Source organism: Lytechinus variegatus, chromosome 7 (genome assembly GCF_018143015.1).
Source record: "Lytechinus variegatus isolate NC3 chromosome 7, Lvar_3.0, whole genome shotgun sequence".
NCBI lineage: Eukaryota > Metazoa > Echinodermata > Echinoidea > Temnopleuroida > Toxopneustidae > Lytechinus > Lytechinus variegatus.
The window spans coordinates 23,520,749-23,543,841 of NC_054746.1; the positions used below are offsets into that span (position 1 = coordinate 23,520,749).

The 23,093-nt window shown below is 35.1% G+C and overlaps 1 protein-coding gene across 3 annotated transcripts; it reads right to left on the reverse strand.

Moving 5' to 3' along the window:
* Positions 1–8: 8 nt before the first annotated feature.
* Positions 9–21,630, reverse strand: LOC121418799. 3 transcript variants are annotated; one of them, XM_041612942.1, is made up of 3 exons: positions 21,509–21,630; positions 6,866–7,274; positions 9–5,437 (listed from the first exon to the last, which is right to left on the reverse strand). In XM_041612942.1, exons 2-3 carry the CDS (start codon positions 7,224–7,226, stop codon positions 4,311–4,313), a joined length of 1,488 nt encoding a protein of 495 aa, XP_041468876.1. In that variant the 5' UTR covers positions 7,227–7,274; positions 21,509–21,630; the 3' UTR covers positions 9–4,310. The 3 variants fall into 3 exon arrangements, with proteins under 3 accessions (XP_041468876.1, XP_041468878.1, XP_041468877.1); XM_041612944.1 differs by lacking the exon at positions 21,509–21,630 and adding an exon at positions 12,220–12,565; XM_041612943.1 differs by lacking the exon at positions 21,509–21,630 and adding an exon at positions 12,108–12,211.
* Positions 21,631–23,093: the final 1,463 nt, after the last annotated feature.

The window sequence follows — 23,093 nt, forward strand, 5'->3', positions numbered from 1 at the left end:
CAGCAAAGGAAGGATGCAAAATAGTTTAATTTACCAAATTCATGATACATATGTATACAAGCTAAAGGGCGAGTCTCATAAAATTAAATGTTGAAATCACTGGAATAAAATGAATTGAATTCACATCAATACAGACATTTTGAGAAGGAAACTTTTCACTAGTAACAAGATTTAAAAAAAAAAGATTCTCAGAAACTTCAATAAAAGTTATTGATTATATACTTTGATTCATTAACATGCTACCTTTTAATGCTACATTTAAGAGCCTTAATTCCAATACAGAATCAGACAAATGGAAATACAAAATATCACAATTTATGTCTCAAGTATCGTCTCAGCCCCACATGGCCTGCAATTCTATAAAGACAAGATCATAAATAAACTGCACGCAGCATGGTGGTGTGAACAATCGTGGAAATGGTTTACGGCACACCATGTGTAAAATCTTGGAAAGGACTGAGATAAAGGTGAAAAGAGGTAGAAGTGAAATAAAGAGGTTAGAAAATAGAATATCTCAGAAAAAATGGGTGTAGTCCTTAAAATGAATGTAAACCAGGGGCCTGTTTCATGAAGGACTTACAACTGTAGTAGCTTTGCCATTATGGCAACTACCATGGTAACAGGGCTCATTAGCCAATCAGAATAAATGTTACCATGGTAGTTGCCATAATGGCAAAGTTACAACAGTTGTAATTCCTGTATGTAACAAGACCCAGGAGTGGAGAGCTTGGGTAGAAGGCTGGTTGAGATGGAGAGTCAGTGAGAGGAGTTGTAGAGCAGGAGGGAAGAATCAATTTTCGGGCAGGTTGACTGTCTATCCTCAAAAGAGCAAAGCATTGCATTGCTGGCCACCAAGATCAGATGCAGTGTGCAGCACATCCACGTTCTAGTCATGATAAAATGTCACAAAACCTTGAAAAGGTACTAGTACAAAGCTACAGGCCAAAAGGTGGTCGAGACTTGACAAAATGAATTGTGTTATTTCCCCCCCACAAAAAACCCCACAAAACATAAATGGTGCTGTCCATGCCATAATCATAATGAATGTCTTACAAATCCCTTATGTTATTGTTAAAGGAAAAGGATGTAAGAACTTCAACAAGGTGTATAAAATGTGCTTGTTTTAGTTTAAGGAACTTACAGCACTTTGTAAATCAATTGTATTTATTTACTAATAAAAGGTTGTAGTCTGATGTCATAGAGTTGACGAAATGTCTTCTTTACAAAGCAATATCAATCATGTATCTCACCCGATTCATTTGACCTTAGTTGACTTTTAACCTACATTAACCTTCAGGTCCCTATATTTGTATCATATTTTTGTTACAAAATTACATTGTTAGAAATCATCAATATCTAAAACTAATTTCTTACAGTAGCTTGCTTTTTTCCTCTAGTAAACAAGGTCAAAGACCAAAAGTTAAGTAAAACTAAGACGCTGCAGTGTCCTCATCAATATTTATAAGAAACAAATGAGAGGTGAAATAGGGTCAACAGTATCTTTCCTTTTTGCCAAGGGTGGATTCCTTGCTGGGAATTCTCATAACCAATGGAGTAAATTAAAATAGATGAGAGTTCTGTTTACCCAAGAAAAAGCATGAATCACTGTAATTTTCATGGGGGGGGGGAGCCTTGGTTAAAAGTAACAATTATAAATAGCACTTAATTTAAGAAATACACTGAAATTCATTGTATCAGATGATCTCAAGGTCTATTTTATCTTCATAAACAACACAGATAATTTGATTTTTTTTTTATCAGTTTCATATCAAGCTCATTTTCTGCCACCAAAAATGGATGTGAGCTACATAAACAGTGCAATTGGTAGCTTCCCCTGTCCTAACCCCCCCCAAAAAAAAAATTATTTAGAACATCTCTGATTATTTCATCACCTTGAATTCCATCACAACAAACATTAACAATATTTCACCTGTGCATTACCCTAAGTATTGTTCTCTAAAAAGACATATTGAAAATATAATTTAACAACACAATATTTCACCCAATCCAATGAAAGTATGACTTGAAAAATAATTCCATACCAGATCTGTTGTTTAATCAAATGACAGCTGCCAAGTAAGCTTCAATATTCTGTTCTCCATTTCGTAATTCTAGTGATCTCATTTTATCCTGTACATGACAAAAAGATAGCAATATATTCAGTGGACAGAATCTATTATTCTCTGGTTTTAATGGTGAGTCAAAGAATTGTGACTGGTAGTGTACATGATTATAACAGAACATACACAACAGGCTTGTCATTAACATCATTGTTTAACTCACAGCTTTACAAAGGTTACATGTATGGTATAGAAAAAGCAGTGAGTTGAATCCCTGGTAATAAAGAGTATAAAAATAACAATTGTACTGGTTTCATACTTTTCATGGAAAAGCCTCATGTTTCAAGGCATTTAAGATTTGTATGACATGGCATACACTTTAACCCAATGACCTGAATTTTGTACTCAGATTACTCAAACCATGGCCTAAATCTGCAGTTAACAAGATGGGTAGCAATAGTGGCATTAATCTGTAACAGCAGACATTTCATAATATCAGCACATTTGGCAATCAGGCTGTCAAAGCTGTCTTGAGCTGCTTACTACAATGGTTTTCTTCATATTTAAAGACATGACAAAAGGGTCAAAACGGAAAACAAGTAACGTGCTGTCAGTTCGATATTGATAATGTGGCATGGTGTTATTAATAGCCATCTTTGTCTTATGTAGCTTAAAAAGTAGGTTACGACAAGAGTTCTCTAGTAGTAGCCAACCAAGGATCAGTGAAACAAGAATTTAAAATACAGGCCAATCTCATAAAATTTTTGTAAAAAAAGAAAGAAAAAAACAACTCAAAAGCCAATAAAAGATAAATAGCACCAGAAGTCACTGACAAAAAAGTATTTAAAAAAATGTTTAAAAGCATCTCGATACCTTTTTTGTCTACTATAATACAGTTTTATATACATTTCTACATGAATACAACATGTAATATCTTCTTGCATTCTGCAAATGAGCCAGTGTACATTATGTGCCTAGTACATTTCTTCATAAATCTCATCTTCAATCTCCCATACATAATTCATATAATTCTGTTTGCATGATAACCAGGATATGAAGTTGCTCAATGAATATATCTCAATTAAATGCTTTTACAGCAAATTGTACATGGTTTGGATTGATTTTCTTAAATTCTGACTGAGAGAAGAGATATCAGTAATATGTCCGAGATCAATTTAGAACCGGCTGCAAAGGTGTCATATTCCAATCAGGGGGTAAGTCTCTGCTTTCAAACTGAAAAGTATGGGATTCAAATCCTGCCACGGAACCAATGTCTTGTAGCAATACATTTGAAGTTATTCATTCCTGACCTGCAAAGGGTAGGTGCATGAGAACATGTAAATCTGCATGACAATATAAAATTCTTTGATATGGGCAGGCTATGCAAAGTGAAAATCAGAGTAATACTTATGGGAGAACCAGGAATGTCTTTATAGCTGATACTATGTGAGTGCCATTCAAAAACCCATTATTCTTTTCAAGTTTTTAAATTAGGAGAGAAAGAGAAATTCACTAATATTTTGCTGCCTTACCATACAAAAATAATAATCAGTCAGTGACTGACATATGTAAACAATAGTTGTTACCATATTTCTAAATTTTGGTCCATCTAGGAACATGACAGAAATGCCAACATAAAACCATCCAAACAACCCTATCCTTTTTTATAATTCACTTGCAAGATGTACTTATGGCAACATTCTAATCACACAGAATCAAAGAAAACTGAGCCATGATAAATGTCTATGAAGCATCCACAAAGTCACTGGACTTGGATAGTCCTAGAAACAATCAATGGAGAACAAAAGCAATGGGAAGAATTCTTATAATTTGAATGTAGTAATAGATTATGCAAGGCAAGTAATCAAACACTAATTGAAAGCAATATATTTCATAACAGCCTACAAGAATGTTGTACCTATGTCCTTTCCAAGTGTAGTCATACTATGGATAGTACATATAGCATATATCCTAATAATAAAGAAGATTATGATTCTTAAAATATCAAAGTGAATGCATTTTTTACAGGTAAAATGTACATATACATCTAGGGTAAGAACAAGTGATTTCAAAATCTAGTGATTTCACTGATGCAACATTCCTGCATAATACTTGTATAATAAATTTACATTTTGCCATGTAATGATAAAGCTCATACATTACACAAGGCTGGTTACAATTGAGTACAACATACACTATGTCAAAACACTTGGCAATGTGGTTTATCTTAAGTTACTTTAAAATTGTGTTTTACTTCGCTAACTGAGTGTTCAGATTGACAGTTGGCACTGATTGTTGTGTGACAGCAGAGTTTACTGTTGAAACCATAGCTGTAGAGGCAATGCCAGTGACAGGAGGCAGTATGGAATTTAGCTCTGAAGCAGGTGCTGTAACTTTGTTGATTGCCAGGGAGTTGATACCAACCTGGGTTGCCTGTTGGTGAGCTTCAGTCTTAATGCCACACTCAAGTTTTTGGATTTTTTGAGAGACCATCTCCATTGCACCAGGTGTCATATAACCCTTGCTGAGTAGGTGCATAAGAGGCCTTACTTCGGATTTAGATTTTATCCCATTCAACATGTCTGTGTTAACCTCGCTGGGTCCAATACGAGGCATCTCCGGGTGAGAACGTACCCGGTCATATGCTGCTCGGGACGTAATGTGAAAGAGAAGCTCACAGGATCGCTGCTCGATTTTCTCAAGTTGTTTCTCCATGCGCTTCCGTCTCTTGCGGTTGTTTTCCTTCCTCCTCCTCCATAGACGCCTGCGATCAGCCAATTCTGCAGCCTCTGCTGTGAAGCTTGTTTGAAGGTGGGAGAAGGTCTGGTTGACACTTGCCAGGGTGGATAAAACCTCATTGTACATCTGATCAGTCCTGTCAAACAGCTGTTCTATGTAGGCGAGCTCATTCTGCCACACTACAACGCTGTTATCACTGGATGTCAGCAAGGTGCCCTTTTTGTGTAGCAGCTGCTGCCGTACACTGGCAATGCGGGTTGCCATGTTCTCCAGCTCTTTGGATGTGGCCTCGCATCGCTTCACATCTTCACTTTTACATTTGATTGGGACACTGCGGTAGCGTGCAACGTTCTGCGCAACTCCACTGTTTGGATTAATGAGCAAGTTGTGAACTCTGGTCTCCAGGTTTCCTATGTAGCTGTGGGTATCCCATCTCCACTTCTGTTGCTCTAACAGGTAGCCATGAAATTCCTTCTTGGAAGAAAATTTGTTGAAGTCACTGTTATAAAGTTGCATGGCTACATCATTGTAAAAAAGCTGGCGTTCACTCTGTGGATTCTGATGTAAAAACTCATTGGGGCACTTCTTCATCTGTGCCATTCTTTGGGAATTAGTATTATTAAGTTGTGTTGTGTTACCTACAGGGAGAGAGAAAAAGAAAGACTGGTTGTCAATATTAAATTGAAATGCTTACAATATTGTTCATAACAAAATAAATAAGAATATTAACCACACACAAAATAAAACAAAAGCTTAAATTTCACAATTGTTTTATTCAGTCATTCTTTGATGCATGGAATATCTTGATGGGAGTTTTTTTTTCATAATTCTGCTCAATAAAAATCACATCCTGCAATGAACTTCTTGCAGCATATGAATAATCACTATTTTCTTAGAGCTTTTTTTTGAAGGGTTTATTTACTAGGGCTGCTTGATATCATTTATTTGGGTATTTGATCTCCAGGTGTAATGCTAATCTGCTATCATCCTTAAAAACAAGAATGTTAAACCTATTTAGCTCAGGCATATTGGTGAATGGAATGTGACACATTAATGACCCTTTCCCTTGCATGCTCCCCTTTTTTTGATGGACATTAGCATTTCTGAGAGTTAATTTTCCTAAACATATTCAAATAACCATTAAAAAAAAACAATAACATGAGAGACATTTTACCACAATCATGCATCCAATATCACCTGCAAATTGAAGCTTCCATGTTTGGTAATAATTCAATTGTTTTCATAATATGTCAAATGATAATCTAGACATTTTGCATAAAACTGATTATTTTTCAATGTTGATCATAAGAATAACAGGTATTGTTCTCAGAATTGTGAAAATTATTTTACATTCCGTACTGTATGTATTCAATTCATGCACCATACCCCTGTATTAAAGAACTTTCTAGCGAAGCAAAGGGTGTACCGGGTAATCAATATCGATTTTCAAATTCAACATGATTCATGATTTCATCTTTCTATTTACATATGAAAATCAACATGAACACACCTCAATTTCAAATATATTGATGATACTTCAGTTCAGTATGAATTCAAATTTGGAATCCTTGCACTAAACATGCTGATGTGTACTGAATCACCTTGGTCCCTTGAAATGAGTGAACACGGAAGTTCAACAACTTCCATTGACTCTAATAAAGATGTACATTTGCTCCAGGGTTACCAATAATTCACACATGTTACCAGATGTTCTAAAACTCTCTAGTTCATCCAAAGTTCTTAACTGAATTTAATCAAATCTTCTGGTGAACCTTTGACCTTAGCAACATTCATGTGTCTTCAATGTTACACTTAATGGGTATACCAACATCACAGAATCGGACTTGTCTCCCATTTCAAGGTCTGGTTATCAATAAACCCTTTGCCATTTTTATCTACAGTATTGCAATGGTTGCTCTATGTAATCATCTTTCACTGACTGTATATTATTTTAGAAACTAAGAATTGTTTATTTTAAATCAAATAATGAATAAAACCTCTGAGGCCCCAATGCCACCCTTATACCACCAGAAAAATCAGCATTTCTTTTTCAACTATTAACATACCTTGCTGGTTGTGATGGGAAACACTCGGCATGGACGCACTGGGCATGGATACACTCGGCATAGACACACTAGGCATGGTAACACTGGGCATGGATGCATTGGGCATGGAGACGTTGGGCATGGAGACGTTGGGCACGGAGACACTGGGCAGTGATACGTTGGGCATGGTGGGTAGGCTAGGCACGTTCAGTGGAGGATAGGGCAAGCCGGTAGATATGATGTTTGGTTTGACCTCCTGCGTGGGAGGTTTATTACTGATCATGGGCTTGATGTCTGTCACTAGCCCTGTCTGGGGCAGGTTGATGGCAGGGTGTACCTGGTTGAGCAGGCAGTGGGAGAGGGGCTGGGGCAGCGTGGACATACCTCACTCCTCACACACCTTCTTCTAGTGGATCCTTGTCAAGTTACTCTGCAGTAAATTAAAAGATACAAACAAATGACATTTTACACATTTTTTGCAAGGCACTACAACTGATATTGAGACAGTTTATTAACTTCTCTGAGGGCTGAGATTTAAAATAGAAATAACCAGGGGGTGTTAAATAAATCAGATTATATGTAACACACAGCTGCTGTCCCTTCTTCTTGCTATCTCATTTTCAATCACTTTGAATGATTTTCAAAGTTGAAATCCAATTTGAAGATTAAACTTACAGGTATGTTAACAAATAATGCAAAGTTTATTTCCTGTCAAAAATGTATTAAGTTAGAATAAGTTCAGTCTGTGTAAAAACACCAGTTACATGTAAATGCAGTCATTTATGAATTGCAAGACGAAATGTTTTTGTAAATAACCTAAAAGCTTCAAGAAACACTGCAACTGATAGCTTAAAGCCCTGAAATTTGAAGCAAGTTTCTGAATTTAACAATAAACTGCAAGGAACCCCGGTGAGATGGGAGCAGTTTCAGAACAGATAAATAAGAAGAACAGGAACTTGTCCAGGCTGTACAATTCCAAATAATTATTTTTTTCCGCATGAACACTTACCCGAAGCACATACTTTCGGCAAAACTTAAGGGTAAAATCTTTGTTACAAACGGTCTGATTAGCAGACGAGGACTGTTTACTGGGTTGAGAAAGTTCCTGTTATTTTCTTTCACACTGCAAAAATACCCAACACCTTGGAAAAATCCAACTGAATGTTCTCGTAAGTTTGGCAAGTACTCACTAAGCAGCAGGTATTTTCTTTCAAGAACATCACAAATATTTTGCTTCCATTGGTAAAAAAAAATACCTGGTGTTTTCTGATCAACGCAGATTAGGGTGAATTCCCGGAGAGAGTACCTGGTGGGTGTTTTATAAAGCTGTTCATAAAGTTACGAATGACTTCACACATGACTGGAACCCGTTCTTACATGTAGGTCATAACTCAATTACATAGGGATATCACATAACACAAAAAAGGATCACCAGTTGTGCGTACAGCATTCGAATCTTACGAACAGCTTTATAAGACACCCACCTGGTATTCTCTAGCTTCTAGGCGATCTGAATATACCTTAAGACTCTTGAAACCATCCACAAAAGGATACAGTACAAAGCAGAGAAGGAAGGCAATGCGGTGAGTGGCAATGATTGGAACAATGACATTAGGAGGTATCAAAGGGATTAACATACTTTCAGTTGATCTTCTGCAGATTGATCATATATATATATATATATATTTTTCTTAAATCAATGGCCCACGTTAAAACAGGTGTTCATTGCACACATGCTGAATGCTATTATTTTTGACAATAATCATGTAGGTATTCAATTCAATTACTTGATGATAATCAGGATAACAAAATAAAATATTTCTTTAAAACCACACATTTCATGAGCATTGCATACATGTGTAAAATATTGCTTCTATTCATAATCACTAATCAGCCCTTAAATTTTGATGTTTTACGTCAACATCACTTTCTGTAGTGCACATTTCTTCATTAAAGCATATGTATAGTAACATATCAAAAAAATTAAAAGGGCACAACAGAGGCCACCAATGAGAGGGGCGTTGAGGCTAATCAAAAGAGCATCCATTGTCATGACCTTCAATAGCTTTGGATTAATTTTAAGGACCTGCTCTCATCATCAACATCATCAACATTTTTTTTGGCTATTTTTACGTAAGTTCCTTCCGTGTGGTACGGTTATTATTGGGATAGACCTCGTTAGACCAATGGCTTTCTGTCTTTCCCCTCACATCAGCTGTACAGTGGTGATTATTGTTCCTTACTAGCTGTATAGGATTATTTATCCTATATATTCTGGTTCTCTGTTCCAGTATGAGCATTTTATTTGTATTTTTATGTATTTTAAAAGAGATGTGAAATAAAGGACACTGAAACTATGATTGTCATCATCAAATGAATTTTTCTTTACCAACATGTGCATGTATACTGAATGCATAATAATAATATAAAAAGCGATTAAGCCTAATAAGCTCTAAATTGGTGATTTAAAAAAAAAATTATTCAATCTGTAGAAGTTCCAATGTTTAACATTTGAGATGTACAGGTACATTCTACATGTAACCTACATGTACATGTACCCAGTCGCCTCATTTTGAATGTTTGTGCGACTAGACAACTTACATGTCGTTTTCACCTATTAATCCTATTTCAATTTTAAAAATTTGTACAAAGAGGAAAAATTCCTTTTGTTCTTAAGTATCTACTCTTGAAGTGATGATGCACCTACATGTACATGTACAATGTAGTGCACATATACTGGTATCTGCAATGGAAGCACATCAGACGTAAATTTCCTATTATGGATCTGTTTTAACTTAAAGGTCAAGTCCACCTCAGAAAAATGTTGATTTGAATCAATAGAGAATAATCAGACAAGCACAATGCTGAAGATTTCATCAAAATCGGATGTAAAATAAGAAAGTTATGACATTTCAAAGTTTCGCTTATTTTTAACAAAATAGTTATATGAACAAGCCAGTTACATCCAAATGAGAGAGTTGATGATGTCACTCACAATTTCTTTTGTTTTTTATTGTTTGAATTATACAATATTTCAATTGTTACGAATTTGACGATTGGGACCTCCTTGCCTGAAGCACAAACTGTTAAAATAATGGAATTCCACGTTTTCAGGGAGGAATGAAACTTCATTTCACATGACAATGATGAGAAAATCAAAATATTTCATATTTCAAACAATAAAAAACAAAAGAAATAGTGAGTGAATGACATCATCGACTCTCTCATTTGGATGTAGCTGGCTCGTTCATATAACTGTTTTTGTGAAATGAAGCGAAACTTTGAAATGTCATAACTTTCTTATTTTACATCCGATTTTGATGAAATTTTCAGTGTTATGCTTGTTGAATTTTTCTCTTTTTATTCAAATCAAGTTTTTGTTGGGGTGGACTTGTCCTTTAAAAGTGTAACAGCAAACCAATTTACATATATATTTCCTCTTTTCAAACAAAGAGACTTACATGTACATGTATTGACTTGCAGTAAATTTAGAAATGATTACAAGAATATTGATTGATTTTATTTGTATAACTTGCAATATGCTGTAATTTTCATAAAATACTCCAAAATATGATGTGGTTTGTACAGTGGTACTACATGTCCAATACAGATCTGAACAATATTCACTGATAAAGAGAACTGTTGTGCTTGTTAATCTTTTCTATTTCCAACATTCTATTCAATCTTGTCAAAATGTGAAGTCTCTGACTTTTCTACGTAAAACATTGAATTAAAAAAAATCCCTATGGAATTCTACATTATCCCAGACATAATGCATGCAGCACCTACATTAATTATGAATAGCTGTGAACAGACTTACACGTACTACAAGACTAAAATGAAATCACAGCGGTGATTTTGTCCAGAGGATATACAGAGGCTTCTATTTTCAGCATTGCGTGGGGGGCTTGATAGGGGGTAGGGTCAAATTCTACTCCCAGACTCTGGCAAAAATGGCAGGGGTGCTATGTGCGAGGATTAAATTTCAAATGAATTCAAGCATACTGCTGTTTGAGTAGGAACATATCGGTTTGAATGAATTGCATTTGGGGAAAATGTTGCAGCACTTTGCACACATGCTATTTCCTGAGTGAGGTGCACGATTTAACAAGGGATGGATCTATAAATAGTGCAACTCGGTTCATGTAACGATTCAAAACTACAAACATGGACATGAATGTCAAACTGTACATTAATACCTAAAATTGCAGCAAGTATTGGCAATGAGTGTCAAACTTAAAATAAACATTTTAATACAGGTAGATTTTACATGCATATTTGAAATTGGGGTGTCCCTGTAAAACCTACCTTTGTTCAACTGCATACAGAATCACATAATTAGGAAAATTGAAATGATTGCAATTTACTACCTAATATCACTATCAAGTTTACATCACATACATATATGCCTATTCATTATAAAAACAAACTTAAATTTGAATTTTCTAATAGGAGTACAATCATATTTTACATTATAAAAAAGGAAAAAACAATATAATCAAAATCTCAAGCATAATGGTGTATCCTAGAAAATAAAGCAAAATTTCAAATTTTAATGGAATACAATCACAGCAATTGTATGTAAGTTTATGCCTTTCTCTTTCATTTGATCCAATTTTATAGGCCTTATGCATGTACTTGTATTGAGTTAAGATAATTTCAAGGTTATCAAACAGTAATGAGGCCTGTAGCATCTGAATGAACATCTAATCGTAAATAATTTTTTGCCCAATTAGTAACAACTCCAATATATCCAAGGAAATGAATAACAATTACATGTACATGTATATCAGGGGAAAATTACATGGGGATCAAGGGGATTTTGCCCCAGAAATACATGTATGCTCAAAGGAGCCTTGGAATATGGGGGGAAAAAAAAGGAAAATCCCATTCACTGCAAGTCAGCAATGTTACAGAATTAATAGTAATAGGCAGTAGCTACCCCCCCATAAAGTATTTTTAACCGGCAATTACTGTTCTGTATTTCTACGACCATGGTGTTGTGAAACACAGAGGTACACGTATTCATGGACTGCCAACCATATCAACATGATGCTAACAATCATTCATACATAAATTTACCCTAAAATAGCCTGGGGTAGAATCCACTAGATACATGTAGGACGAAGTGTGGATTTGGAGTTGAAAGTTGGTTGACAATCAATTACACAAGTCATTTAATCATATGTAGCTATCACAGCAATATCTAATGTACCACCAATGGAAAAAGTCCTTAGGAAAAACCATATACAAAAATACTCACGAAAAGCTTTAACACTGCATTATCCACAAAGCAAAGCTATGTTCCAAACTGAATTTATCTTCCTTTTTTCCCACAGCGTCCAAGCTGTAAGCTACAAACAATGCAGACTTACTTGCTGCTTGTTCTTGGCTGACAACAGACTTTGAATAAAGAGCTGTCTACTCAATCTGCTGCATATAAAATCCTGGTAGGGGTCTTTTTGTTGCCAGAGCCCAATCCCCCAGCAAGCAAAGGGCGAGTCACTGCATACTCATGAGGGCAAGAGGGCATTCTGTGGGGGGTAAGCTGGGGGGCCTTGAGTTTCCATTAGTTCCAAACAGGGAGGGGTCAAAGAGCAGCGTTGCTGAGGCAGCTTTAAAAAGGCTGTATGAAAGATTCAATCCATGTTTTCCCTTGGTGGGGAAGCATTCATAAACATCTATGAAAATATGTGATGCATGTTGCGTGGGAAGGAAGCAGAAATATATTTCATTATTTTTAGCTGGTCTTAAAAGGGATGGTCTGGGCTGAAAATATTTATATCTTAATACATAGGGTAGAATTCACTGAGCAAAATGCCAAAAATTTCATCAAAATCGGAAAACAAATAATAAAGTTATTGAAGTTTAAACTTTCGCAATATTTTGTGAAAACAGTCGTCATGAATATTCATTAGATGGGCTGATGATGTCACATCTCCACTTTCCGTTTTCTTATGTTATTACATAAAATCATAATTTTTCATTATTTCATACTTGTGTGAATATTATGTCTCCCAAATATCTAATGCACTAAATCAGTTGTCAATCCAATTTTTCTAGTTCTTGGAGGAAAAATTTGGATAAACCTAATTTCATATAGTACAATACAAAAGAACAAGTGGAGATGTGACATCATCAGCCCACCTAATGAATTCATGACGTCTGTTTTTACAAAATATCGCTAAACTTTAAAATTCAGTAACTTTGTTATTTGTTATCCTATTTTTATGACACTTTCAGCATTTTGCTCAAGGAATTCTACTCTATTTAATTTTAATTAACTATAAATACTTTCAGCCCGGACCATCCCTTTAAAGTAAATGCAGTTTAAAGAAAAGATGCAAAATGCAGATCTATGACACATGTACTTATATTTTAAGTGCAAAGTTGACTTATTAATCAGATCGACTACATGTATGTTCTCTCAATTAATGGTAAATTAATTTCATTGAAATTTGTTTAACACTGGAAAAAATGGTGAAAGGAAAAAAAATTGCATTTTTAAAGGGGAGGTTCACCCTGATGAAAAGTTCATTGTAAAAAAAAAGAAAATACCCTTTTTCTTTCTGTAGCAGGTGCAAAATGATATACTGTGAAAGTACAATAAAAAAAAAACATTGATTTTTTTTACCACAGAATATATACGAAAGCTGCTCACAGGCAAATTTCATCAGATTTTCTTCTTTAGTTCAGAAATATTTGGGGAAAGTTTTTAGACTGGGGGCCCATGTTCTCCTCCTCATGTGAGGGCTTTCATGTATGAAAACTGATGCAAAGTAATTAAAAAAACATACTGCTAAATTTTGAACCCCCCCAAAAAAAGTATGGTAGGGGGTCCTAAAGCTAAGCACCACTCATCGGGCATGCAGTTTTCATGTACATGTACATGTATGTGAAACTGTGACTGCAGAGTAACAAACGATTCATATTCAATTTTTTATACAGAGGCTGCAGTTAATCTCTAAATGTAGAGAAAATCCACATCTCTTTGGAATTTCGGAGTTGCATTCACTTTAATTTCATTTTTTCCTATAATACTAAAAAAAAACTATGAACTTATTCTAGTATTTGAGGCACAGGAAATACAATTTTTTGCATGACAAATCGAGTGCGTAGCTTTAGGACCCCTTCTACATCAGGCGGCAAAATTAAGTGGTGTTCGGAAAACACAGCAGGATTTTCGTATTTGTGAGTTTTGTGATATCTTCTTCTTGGTTTATGATCTTTAGAATGTTTGCCACAAATTAGTGAAAGACAATTTGTTCAAATATTAAAATTGGCACAGTGACTCAGTGACATACAAATATGAAATGGTCCATGATGTCCCTCACTCGCTATTCCTTTTGTTTTTTATTGTTTGAATTTTAATTACACAATATTTCATTTTTTACAGATTTTACAATAAGGGCCAACTTGACTGAACCATAATCTATTAGAATAATCAAATTCCACATATTCAGGGGGAATTAATCTTTGTTTCAATTGACAATGAGGAGAAAATTAGAATATTTGACATTTCATATAATAAAATACTAAAGAAATAGTGAGGGGATGATATCATCAGTCTCCTCATTTGCATACTGACTAGGATGTGCATATAACTGTTTTGTGAAAATAAGCGAAACTTTAAATTGTCATAACTTTCTTATTTTACATGCGATTTTGATGAATTTAGGCTTGTTTGATTTTTTCTATTTATTCAAATCAACATTTCAGTGGGTGGACTTTAATATCAAAACTTTCAAATGGCTTTTAAATGACTATTTATCAGGGGAAATAAAATGGTCACAGGCTAAATAATTGAATTACATTTAACACTGCTAGAGCATCATTTGATTTATAGGACAAGAAAGTTGTAAATACATTCTAGGAATCTAGAAGTAAATGGATATAGCAAATGTCTTCACCTAAATAAGAACTACATGTAAATACACAAGTATAGCAATCCTTACCCAGTATCCACACAAGAGCAGTAGGGTTAATAATACAGAAACCACAAGGTTGCAAACAGAAAAGAGGTATTCGAACCCGAAAATACTGTAATATGAACAGCAAATTTAAAAATAGCTTACCAATATAAATGCTGGAATTTTTATTATTGTCTATATTTTATCAGAAATCAAAATGTATAGCAGTGAGAAGGAAATGACTCGAGAATTAGCTCTATAGGCCCTACTATTTCTAAGGAAAAAAAAATCAAACTTTTTAATTATTCATACATGTACATGTTCTTGCAAAATAACAAAATTTCTTTTGATCCCATGCAGTGGGTACAAACTTAAAAAAATCTAATAACTACTGATATAGCTTTTTTCAAATGAAGACAACTAGCCAAGAGAATTGCAGACTAAATTCATAATTTTGCATGAATAAACATTGCATTATATCAATGCTGTGACTAAGTAAGAAATCTCAGGCTAATACGTTGAAAATAATTGTCATTGGTGGTGTAAAGAAAAGAAAGAAGAAAAAAGGTAAGGAGAGGAGAACAAAAAAGTAAAAATAAGTGCTAGAGAGGGTTCCTTTCATGTTACTTTGTTAGTATATAAAAATTTCTGCTTGTGCTTGCATTGATGGTTAATTAGATTACTCAAGAGTGTTCTTTATACAAAAATTGCTAATAAAATGTCATTTTTCAGATTAGTAATGTCATATCAAAATATTTGCATCATTTATTAAAGAAGATACCATCCTTTCAATAAAGTATATGTGTAAAATAAAATGTCCCATTTCAGAAATAACTGCTACTTGTACTAAACAAATCTTGCAGAACAGTGCAAGTCCCTAATATCACTGGTTGAAAATCAAGTTGCCTTTGATGGAGTTGCACTTGAGTAGTAACTTTTTTCGATATCCTCAATTCGATATCAATCCTGTTCATTATTCGGAGTGTCCGGTTTTCAGTTTGGAAGAAACATATTCATTTCATCAGGGAAAAAATACATGGGGGCGGCGGGTGAATTCACCCTGGAAATGCCTCTAGTGATTAAGTCGCCCTCAAAATCACCCAAAATCATGTTTTCGGGGGCGACATAAATAAAATCTGGAAGTCGCCCCTGAAATTATTGCTGAGCGATAACAAATCAGCAGCCCCATAGCGCAATATGCTCAAGCTCCAATTGCTCCAACTAAAAATCATCCGAACTCCATACTCAAAATCATGAACAAGCCTTGAAAATAGCTAGGATTCTACATGTAGGACAGTTTCGAATTGCCAAGTTGCGTCTTTTTTTCTGTACCATGCTTTTCCATACATGTATTATGAAAAAAAAATCCACGGTCAGGGAAACAGTTGCATGTACATGCATAGGGGACCATTTTGACTACCACCATGTGCAATATCTCCCCTACAGATATCACAATTCTGTGATAAAATCATTTGAAATACACAGGAGACAAATCCCAGAGTCTTGTAACCACATATTGGTGAGTTGTCATCCGTCTTTGCTTGTCAAAACGGAGCCCATTAACATCCAAAATAACTTGCCTTATTTGTGAATCACAAACTAAAAAATAATTTGTTTTATTTTCTAGGGGGTGAGGTAAATATCAGACATTATTACCTGAATGAGGCATTTTGGATACATGATATAAACACGTATTTTGTCTGTCTAACTAAACTCAACATAAACTACGTCACAATGGCTCGGTCAGGGATCAGCTGAATGACGAGTGACCATAATATTCGTACACCCCTCCTCCCCGAAAAGAGTAATTTTCCTACTGCACCTACGTACAATAATTAGCAGTCCATAATATCCCTATTCCGAGCTCATCAATACCCAGTGCATTTGTGGGTGCGTATAAAGAGATACGCTTCATAAGAATCCGCGCACCAAAAATATACGTCATAATAAAGACAACGCTGGATCCGAGCGCTTGTAAGTACGTCATAATGGTAAAGTGCAGAATTGACACTAGAGGCTTGACCAAGGTAAGTCCAACAATTTACATGTAGTTATATAATCTATCAATATGTTAATTTAATGTACCAGAAAGAGGTAACAGGTAATACATGTAATATTGACTGGCGTTACTTTCGGGAGATACCAAACATATTTCCCTCACTAGACCCATATTGCCCTCGTCTTCGACTCAGGGCAATTTTTCTTTTTTTTTTCATTTCATTTATTTGACCATTTAAAAACAAAGTCCATGAACATCATAAAATAAGTATAATTATACAAATCAATCATTGACAATTACCATTTAGAAAGAAGCTCACAGACTACATTGATAGTATTATTCATGAAACAACAGTCTATCCTGATATCAGTTTCATTTTTGGTTTTGATATTGGTGGCAAACATGATATGTGTATTAATTTCCTATTTTTATGTCTTAAATTCTATATTATGAGATGCAAGTTTCAAGAAATTGATTTAAACTTTCAGGCTTTCATAACCTTTGTCAAAGTAAAACAGAAAACAGAATACTATATAGCTGAAAAGAATGATAAGTTGGCACTGCATTTCAAGAAGTGGTCCTTTAATGTAGATTAATGCTTATCCCTCACAAAATTATTGTTTTCACCATATTCTGGAATCTGGATGCCTTTATGTATTTTTTATTTATTGATTAATTTATTTACCTATTTATTTATTCTTTATCTTTTTGCTACTGAGAGAATCGTGTTTGTCCTGTGTATGTGTCGTCTTGTCATCAGTTGTGTAGATATTTTGTGTAGATATCTTAAGTACAGTAGCTATGAAGTTTTGTTCTTATTGTATACATGTATATTATTTTGTTTTACAATAAAAACATAAATACAAAAAAAAAGATACAATTTAAAAATGGCCAGGATCCAAAAGAAGCAAAACTACTTATAAAGCTGGGCCCTTTAAAATACACGTAAAATATTATGAGTATAGTTTGTACACATACACACACACCCATACACAACCATCCTAATGTACATCCACGCATCAATCCATACACAGCAAACACACAGCTCGAGATCGTAGAGAAAATAGGAAAGGAAAGAGAGTGATACAAGCAAGAAAGATAAAAAAAATTTAAAAAAGCTGTAGAAGATGAAATAGATAAGTATCCTACTCAGCCATGGACAACATTTTACTAAATATAAGTTTCTTATACATACACTTGAATCGATTTATCGTAGTACTGGATCTTATATCGTAATTTAGATTATTCCATTCGCGTACCCCAACAGAAGATAAAGAATTATAGAGTAATGTTGAATGACAAAGAGGAATATGTAAGTTTTTGCTTTGACGAGTTGGATAATTATGAAATGCAGAATTTGGTTGGAACATATCAATAAAAACAGGCGGTAAAAGGTTTTTGTGAAATTTGAACATGAACATGGATGTATTAAGCTTTATTAAGTAAATTACAGGAATAATTTTCATTTTTAAAAACAGTGGCAAACTTGATGATAAATGATGACTATTTGTAATTAACCGAGTTATGTGTTTCTGTAACTTATAAATTTTGTCTAGTTTTGTTTTGTATGTATTTCCCCAGATAACATTGCAATAATTTAAATGTGGAAGGATTGTTGAATTATAAATTTTCATTAATATGTTCCTTGGAAGAATATTTTTTAATTTATACAAGATGCCAGTACTACGAGAAATTTTAGAACAGACATAATCAATGTGACATTTCCAATCAAGACACTCCTCGATGTGAATACCCAAGAAAAATATACTTTGCTTACGTTCAATAAAAATATTATCTATTTTAACAGATTCAATTGAATTAGGTATTTTCTTTTTCTTCTTATGAAAAATTACATATTTTGTCTTGTCATTATTTAAAAATAGCTTATTACATTTAAACCAAACATTCAATTTATTTAATTCTTCATTTAAAGGTAAATGCTAGTTTTGGTAACGATATCAAAATGAGTTCGTACAGAATCCAATGAAATGACCACTAAAGTGTCTGTTTGTATAAATAAAACGCATGTGCCAAAGGATTCTGGAAGAAATTGTGTAATTGCTGAGAAATCAGCAAATAAGCACGGGATTCGGGTAGGGCGTCGGGCCCGACGCCCTAAGCAATAATTATACATTGTCCCACGTGCGCTTATCTGTGTAGGGGATTTTCGGAGTGAACATTTTTTCAGCGTAGATTTCAAGATTTCACAAAGTCCAGTTAATGTAACTGTACCAGATCTAGATCCTCGATGATATACTGGCAATTAAGCCTTGTTTTAGAGACTTTCTCATGAAATCAGTGTTAACTGCAACTACTGGAATTTCTCTTTAAAAGGGAAACCAGTTGAACTACGTTCGAATGTGAGTGACAAACGACAGTGTCATCTGCAAATAATATGAGACTAGTTTGGGAAATATATTTGGTATCTCCCTCAAGGCCAGTCAATATTATATATCATCAAACAAAGCTCCATTGATATTTTACAAGGCTGGCGGGAGGCTCACGCACGCACACACATATTGGCGCATGTACTAGCTAGTCAGTCTGCGCTCTGTCTCTCTGCCAGAGCTCTGGGGGACAGTAAAAGACTCAATGATGGTGATTTTCTGTTTCAGATAGAGTAATACATTTCAGGTATATTATTATTCAAAACTGCCAAGAAAGTTTGATGATTTCTTCATTGCCATGTATATTTAAGTTATCAATGAATAAATTCTCACCAAATTTAGACTCCCCCATAGAAAAATGCACTTTTCATGGAGTTCTGCTTCTTCAAAGAACTTGAGTAAAAGTTAGGGTATGTGGGCCTACAGTATATATCAGATATGGCCGAGTAATTGTACTGGAATAGACAGAGTAGAAATTAAGATACTGAATTCATTTCTTTAACTTACATGTATAATCAAAGTCCAACTCACAGTCACACTCACACAAACACACACCCACATCCAAGATTCTAAGCATGAACAAAAATAACTCATAATTTTACAAAAATCATACATTAACAATAATAATTCATTAATATTGGTGGAGCATTGTGGCCCAGTGGATTAGTCTCTGGACTTTGAAACAGAGGGTCGTGGGTTCAAATCCCAGCCATGGCATAGTTCCCTGGAGCAAGAAATTTATCCACATTTTGCTGCAGGAATTCATTCCTTGAAATGCCGATCGCTGGAAAGGCTGCTTGAGCTACATGTACTAACAGCCGGGGTAATAATATCCAAGTCCTTTGGAAGCGCAGAGATGTTCATAGTGTGTTATGCGCTATACGAAGACTATTATTATTATTATCAATTGAACAGGTAGGCCTATTCTTTAAAATACAAAAAAAAGTAGCATTTGAAAAGAGCCCCCGAAAGGTAGAAACGGAGCCCCCGAAAAAAAAAAAAAATTCCCTGCATTTCATGCTTGGCATCAATTGCTGGTCAAATATCTAAAAGAAATTGCGCGATTTGCGTGCTGTCGCCAAGCAGAAGGCAAAGAAATCAAGATGGCGACGTAAACACGGCCGTAAGGCGTAAGCTCTTCCCATCTTTTCATAACAAATCTCTCGTTTTTTTAATGAATTCTTCTTTAAAAATGAAATCAATATTGCAGAAATGTTGGAAATGAAGTTGGACCCCATGTACATGTTTTAGGGCTAGATCTTTTAGAGGGAAAGTAGAATTCTCGGGGACGAAAGTTTCTGGTTTTGTACCCGTATGTGGGGAAATATATAGGTAGGAGTACCAGGCGTTGGTGGGGAGTGACCATACGTCATGTACGTACAGTACGGTATGACTTTCACTCCCCAAAAACGCCCCAGGCTAGGTACACGCCCGGGGGGGGCACTCAGTATACAATGCATAGTGGGTATGTGCCGCGGAGGGGACCCCCATTTTTACACTCAAATTTCCGTTCCAAGGCATAGCATTTTTGCCTTGTTGAGAAAAAGAAAACAGAAAGCCGCTCCAAGGCATAGCATTTTCTTCTTATCGAGAAAAAAGAGAGAAATCCGCTCCAAAGCTTCGCATATTTTTCGTTACGCCGCTCCAATCGCGTTGAACGAGCTGCAATTTTGGTGAAAAGCGGCCGCAGAGCTCCCCGGTGGAGGCCGCGCTAGCTGCATCATGCACGCATGACCGTTCCATAGGGAGGCATACGCGCTCACACGCTGGCAATCCGTTCCAAGGACCCCCGTTTTCACAAACATTTGTCGTTCCGTAGCCCGTTCCGAGGACCCTCCTTTTTACAATAAGCCCGCTCCAAGGCCCCAGTTTTTTGTCTCGCCCGCGGCACACCCCCACCACTTTTTTGGTCGAGTGCCCCCCCCTGGGGTACACGTGCACGTTTGACGTCACAATCACACTCACAGCATACGGTACATGGCATATCATCAATATCAACACAGAAAGTTTGACTTTGAGGATCCATTCATATCAAGTCAACATGGTCAACTGTGATGCAATGAATGCACGCATTCCTGACAGACGAACTTCCGAAGGCGATGACACTCTTTCAGACACTGCTTCTTCTCAGCAACAACGTGCACCGTAATGCCCTTGCCTATGCGCAAACGTACGGTACGGTACAGACTACAGTACAGGCACAGGCTAGGCATGCAGTGTTCAATCAACATGATCAAACTGCACGACCCACTCGTATACATTCACTACAAATGCTATTTCACTCATTTAGATTAAGAGAAAGTTTCATGCATATAATATTTTCTGAAAATTCGCACACGCAAATATCATCATACTAAATGACACTTACACAAAATCGGTAACTTCAGGATCACTACGCTTGATAAATCATCGATTTGTAGCCCCGAAAATGTCTAGCAGTATCACTTCACTTGGTCTTCGTCGCTTGATCGAGCGGATGATCGCCAGAGTAACTCTATCGCTGATTGGTTGTTGAAAAGTTCGCTGAGGTCAGATTGGACATCGTGACCTAGTTCAAGTCTTTAATAATTGATGTACAGTATATTAAAAATTATTTTTAACAAAAAATAGCAAGGGAATGACCTCAAAATCCCCTTCAAAATTATTTTATTCATAATAAAAGTGATGATTCTGATGTAAGTTTTGATTTATCCAGGAAGAAAGTCAATTTATGACAGAGAAAATAAATCTTTAAATCTAAATCTAAAAATAATTCTAAAATTTAACAGAATGTTTGTTTCTTCCGAAGGTGTACATGCATACTAAAACATGACATATTATTCTATCAAGGTATCTTCAGACAGCTAGATAAGCATGTAGATAGTCATTACTTCCTTCTTTTCCAAATCAAATATAATGAAGGGATAAAAAAGATACTTCATCATCATCATTAAATTGATGGTCCGGGTTGAAAATATTTATATCTTAATACATAGTAGAATTCACTGAGCAAAAAGTGCCAAAAATTTCATCAAAATCGGATAACAGATAAAGCTATTGAATTTTAAAGTTTAGCAATATTTTGTGAAAACAGTCGTCATGAATATTCCTCATGTGGGCTGATAATGTCACATCTCCACTTTCCGTTTTCTTATGTTATTACAAAAAACATATTTTTTCATCATTTCATATTTTTGAGAATATGTTTTTTTAACAAAAGAACACTAGATGTGACATCATCAGCCCACCTCATGAATATTCATGACAACTCATGTTTCCACAAAATATTGCTAAACTTTGAAATTCAATATCTTTGTTATTTGTTATCTGATTTTGATGAAATTTTTTGGCGTTTTGCTCAGTGAATTCTACTGTATTTATTAAGCTATAAATACTTTCGACCCGGACCATCCCTTTAAATCATCATCATCATCATCATCGTATTTATTGTTATTATTGTTAATTGATGTATATTTTTGGCGATGCCAGAAAAAATACATCAAATGGGTTCACTGTATAACACAACACAATGAATAGCAGAGTACAGCCTAGATTTGTGCCCCCAATGATGCTAGGGCCAGACTATTTGATCCTAGATCTAATAGTGATATTGCTGGGTTTCCATATAGTTGAGAATAATGGATCAAGCACAATTTTCGTAAGATGGGACGGTTTTGGTTCCATCCTTATGTTTTAGTGACAATTTTTTATTTTGAATGCCATACTCTGATTAAGATGATGATGATCCACATGCTTGCATCATTTATCTTATCAACTGTTAAAGGGGAAGTTCACCCTGACAAAAAGTTTATTATAGAAATAGCAGAAAAAATAATAAAGAATATTGTCGAAGGTTTGAGAAAAATTAATCAAATAATTAAAAAGTTATTAGAATTTCAATTACTTGATTTGTGACGTCATATGCGAGCAGCATTTCTACATAGCGAATGGTAAAAATCAATGAAATGTCATTT

Excerpts from the sequence above, each read along its gene's own strand:
- LOC121418799 (XM_041612942.1), bottom strand. The coding sequence starts at position 7,226 with ATGTCCACGCTGCCCCAGCCCCTCTCCCACTGCCTGCTCAACCAGGTA. Across the intron at positions 5,438-6,865 it reads TTCCCATCACAACCAGCAAG|GTAACACAACACAACTTAAT; the intron begins GTATGTTAATAG and ends CTCTCCCTGTAG.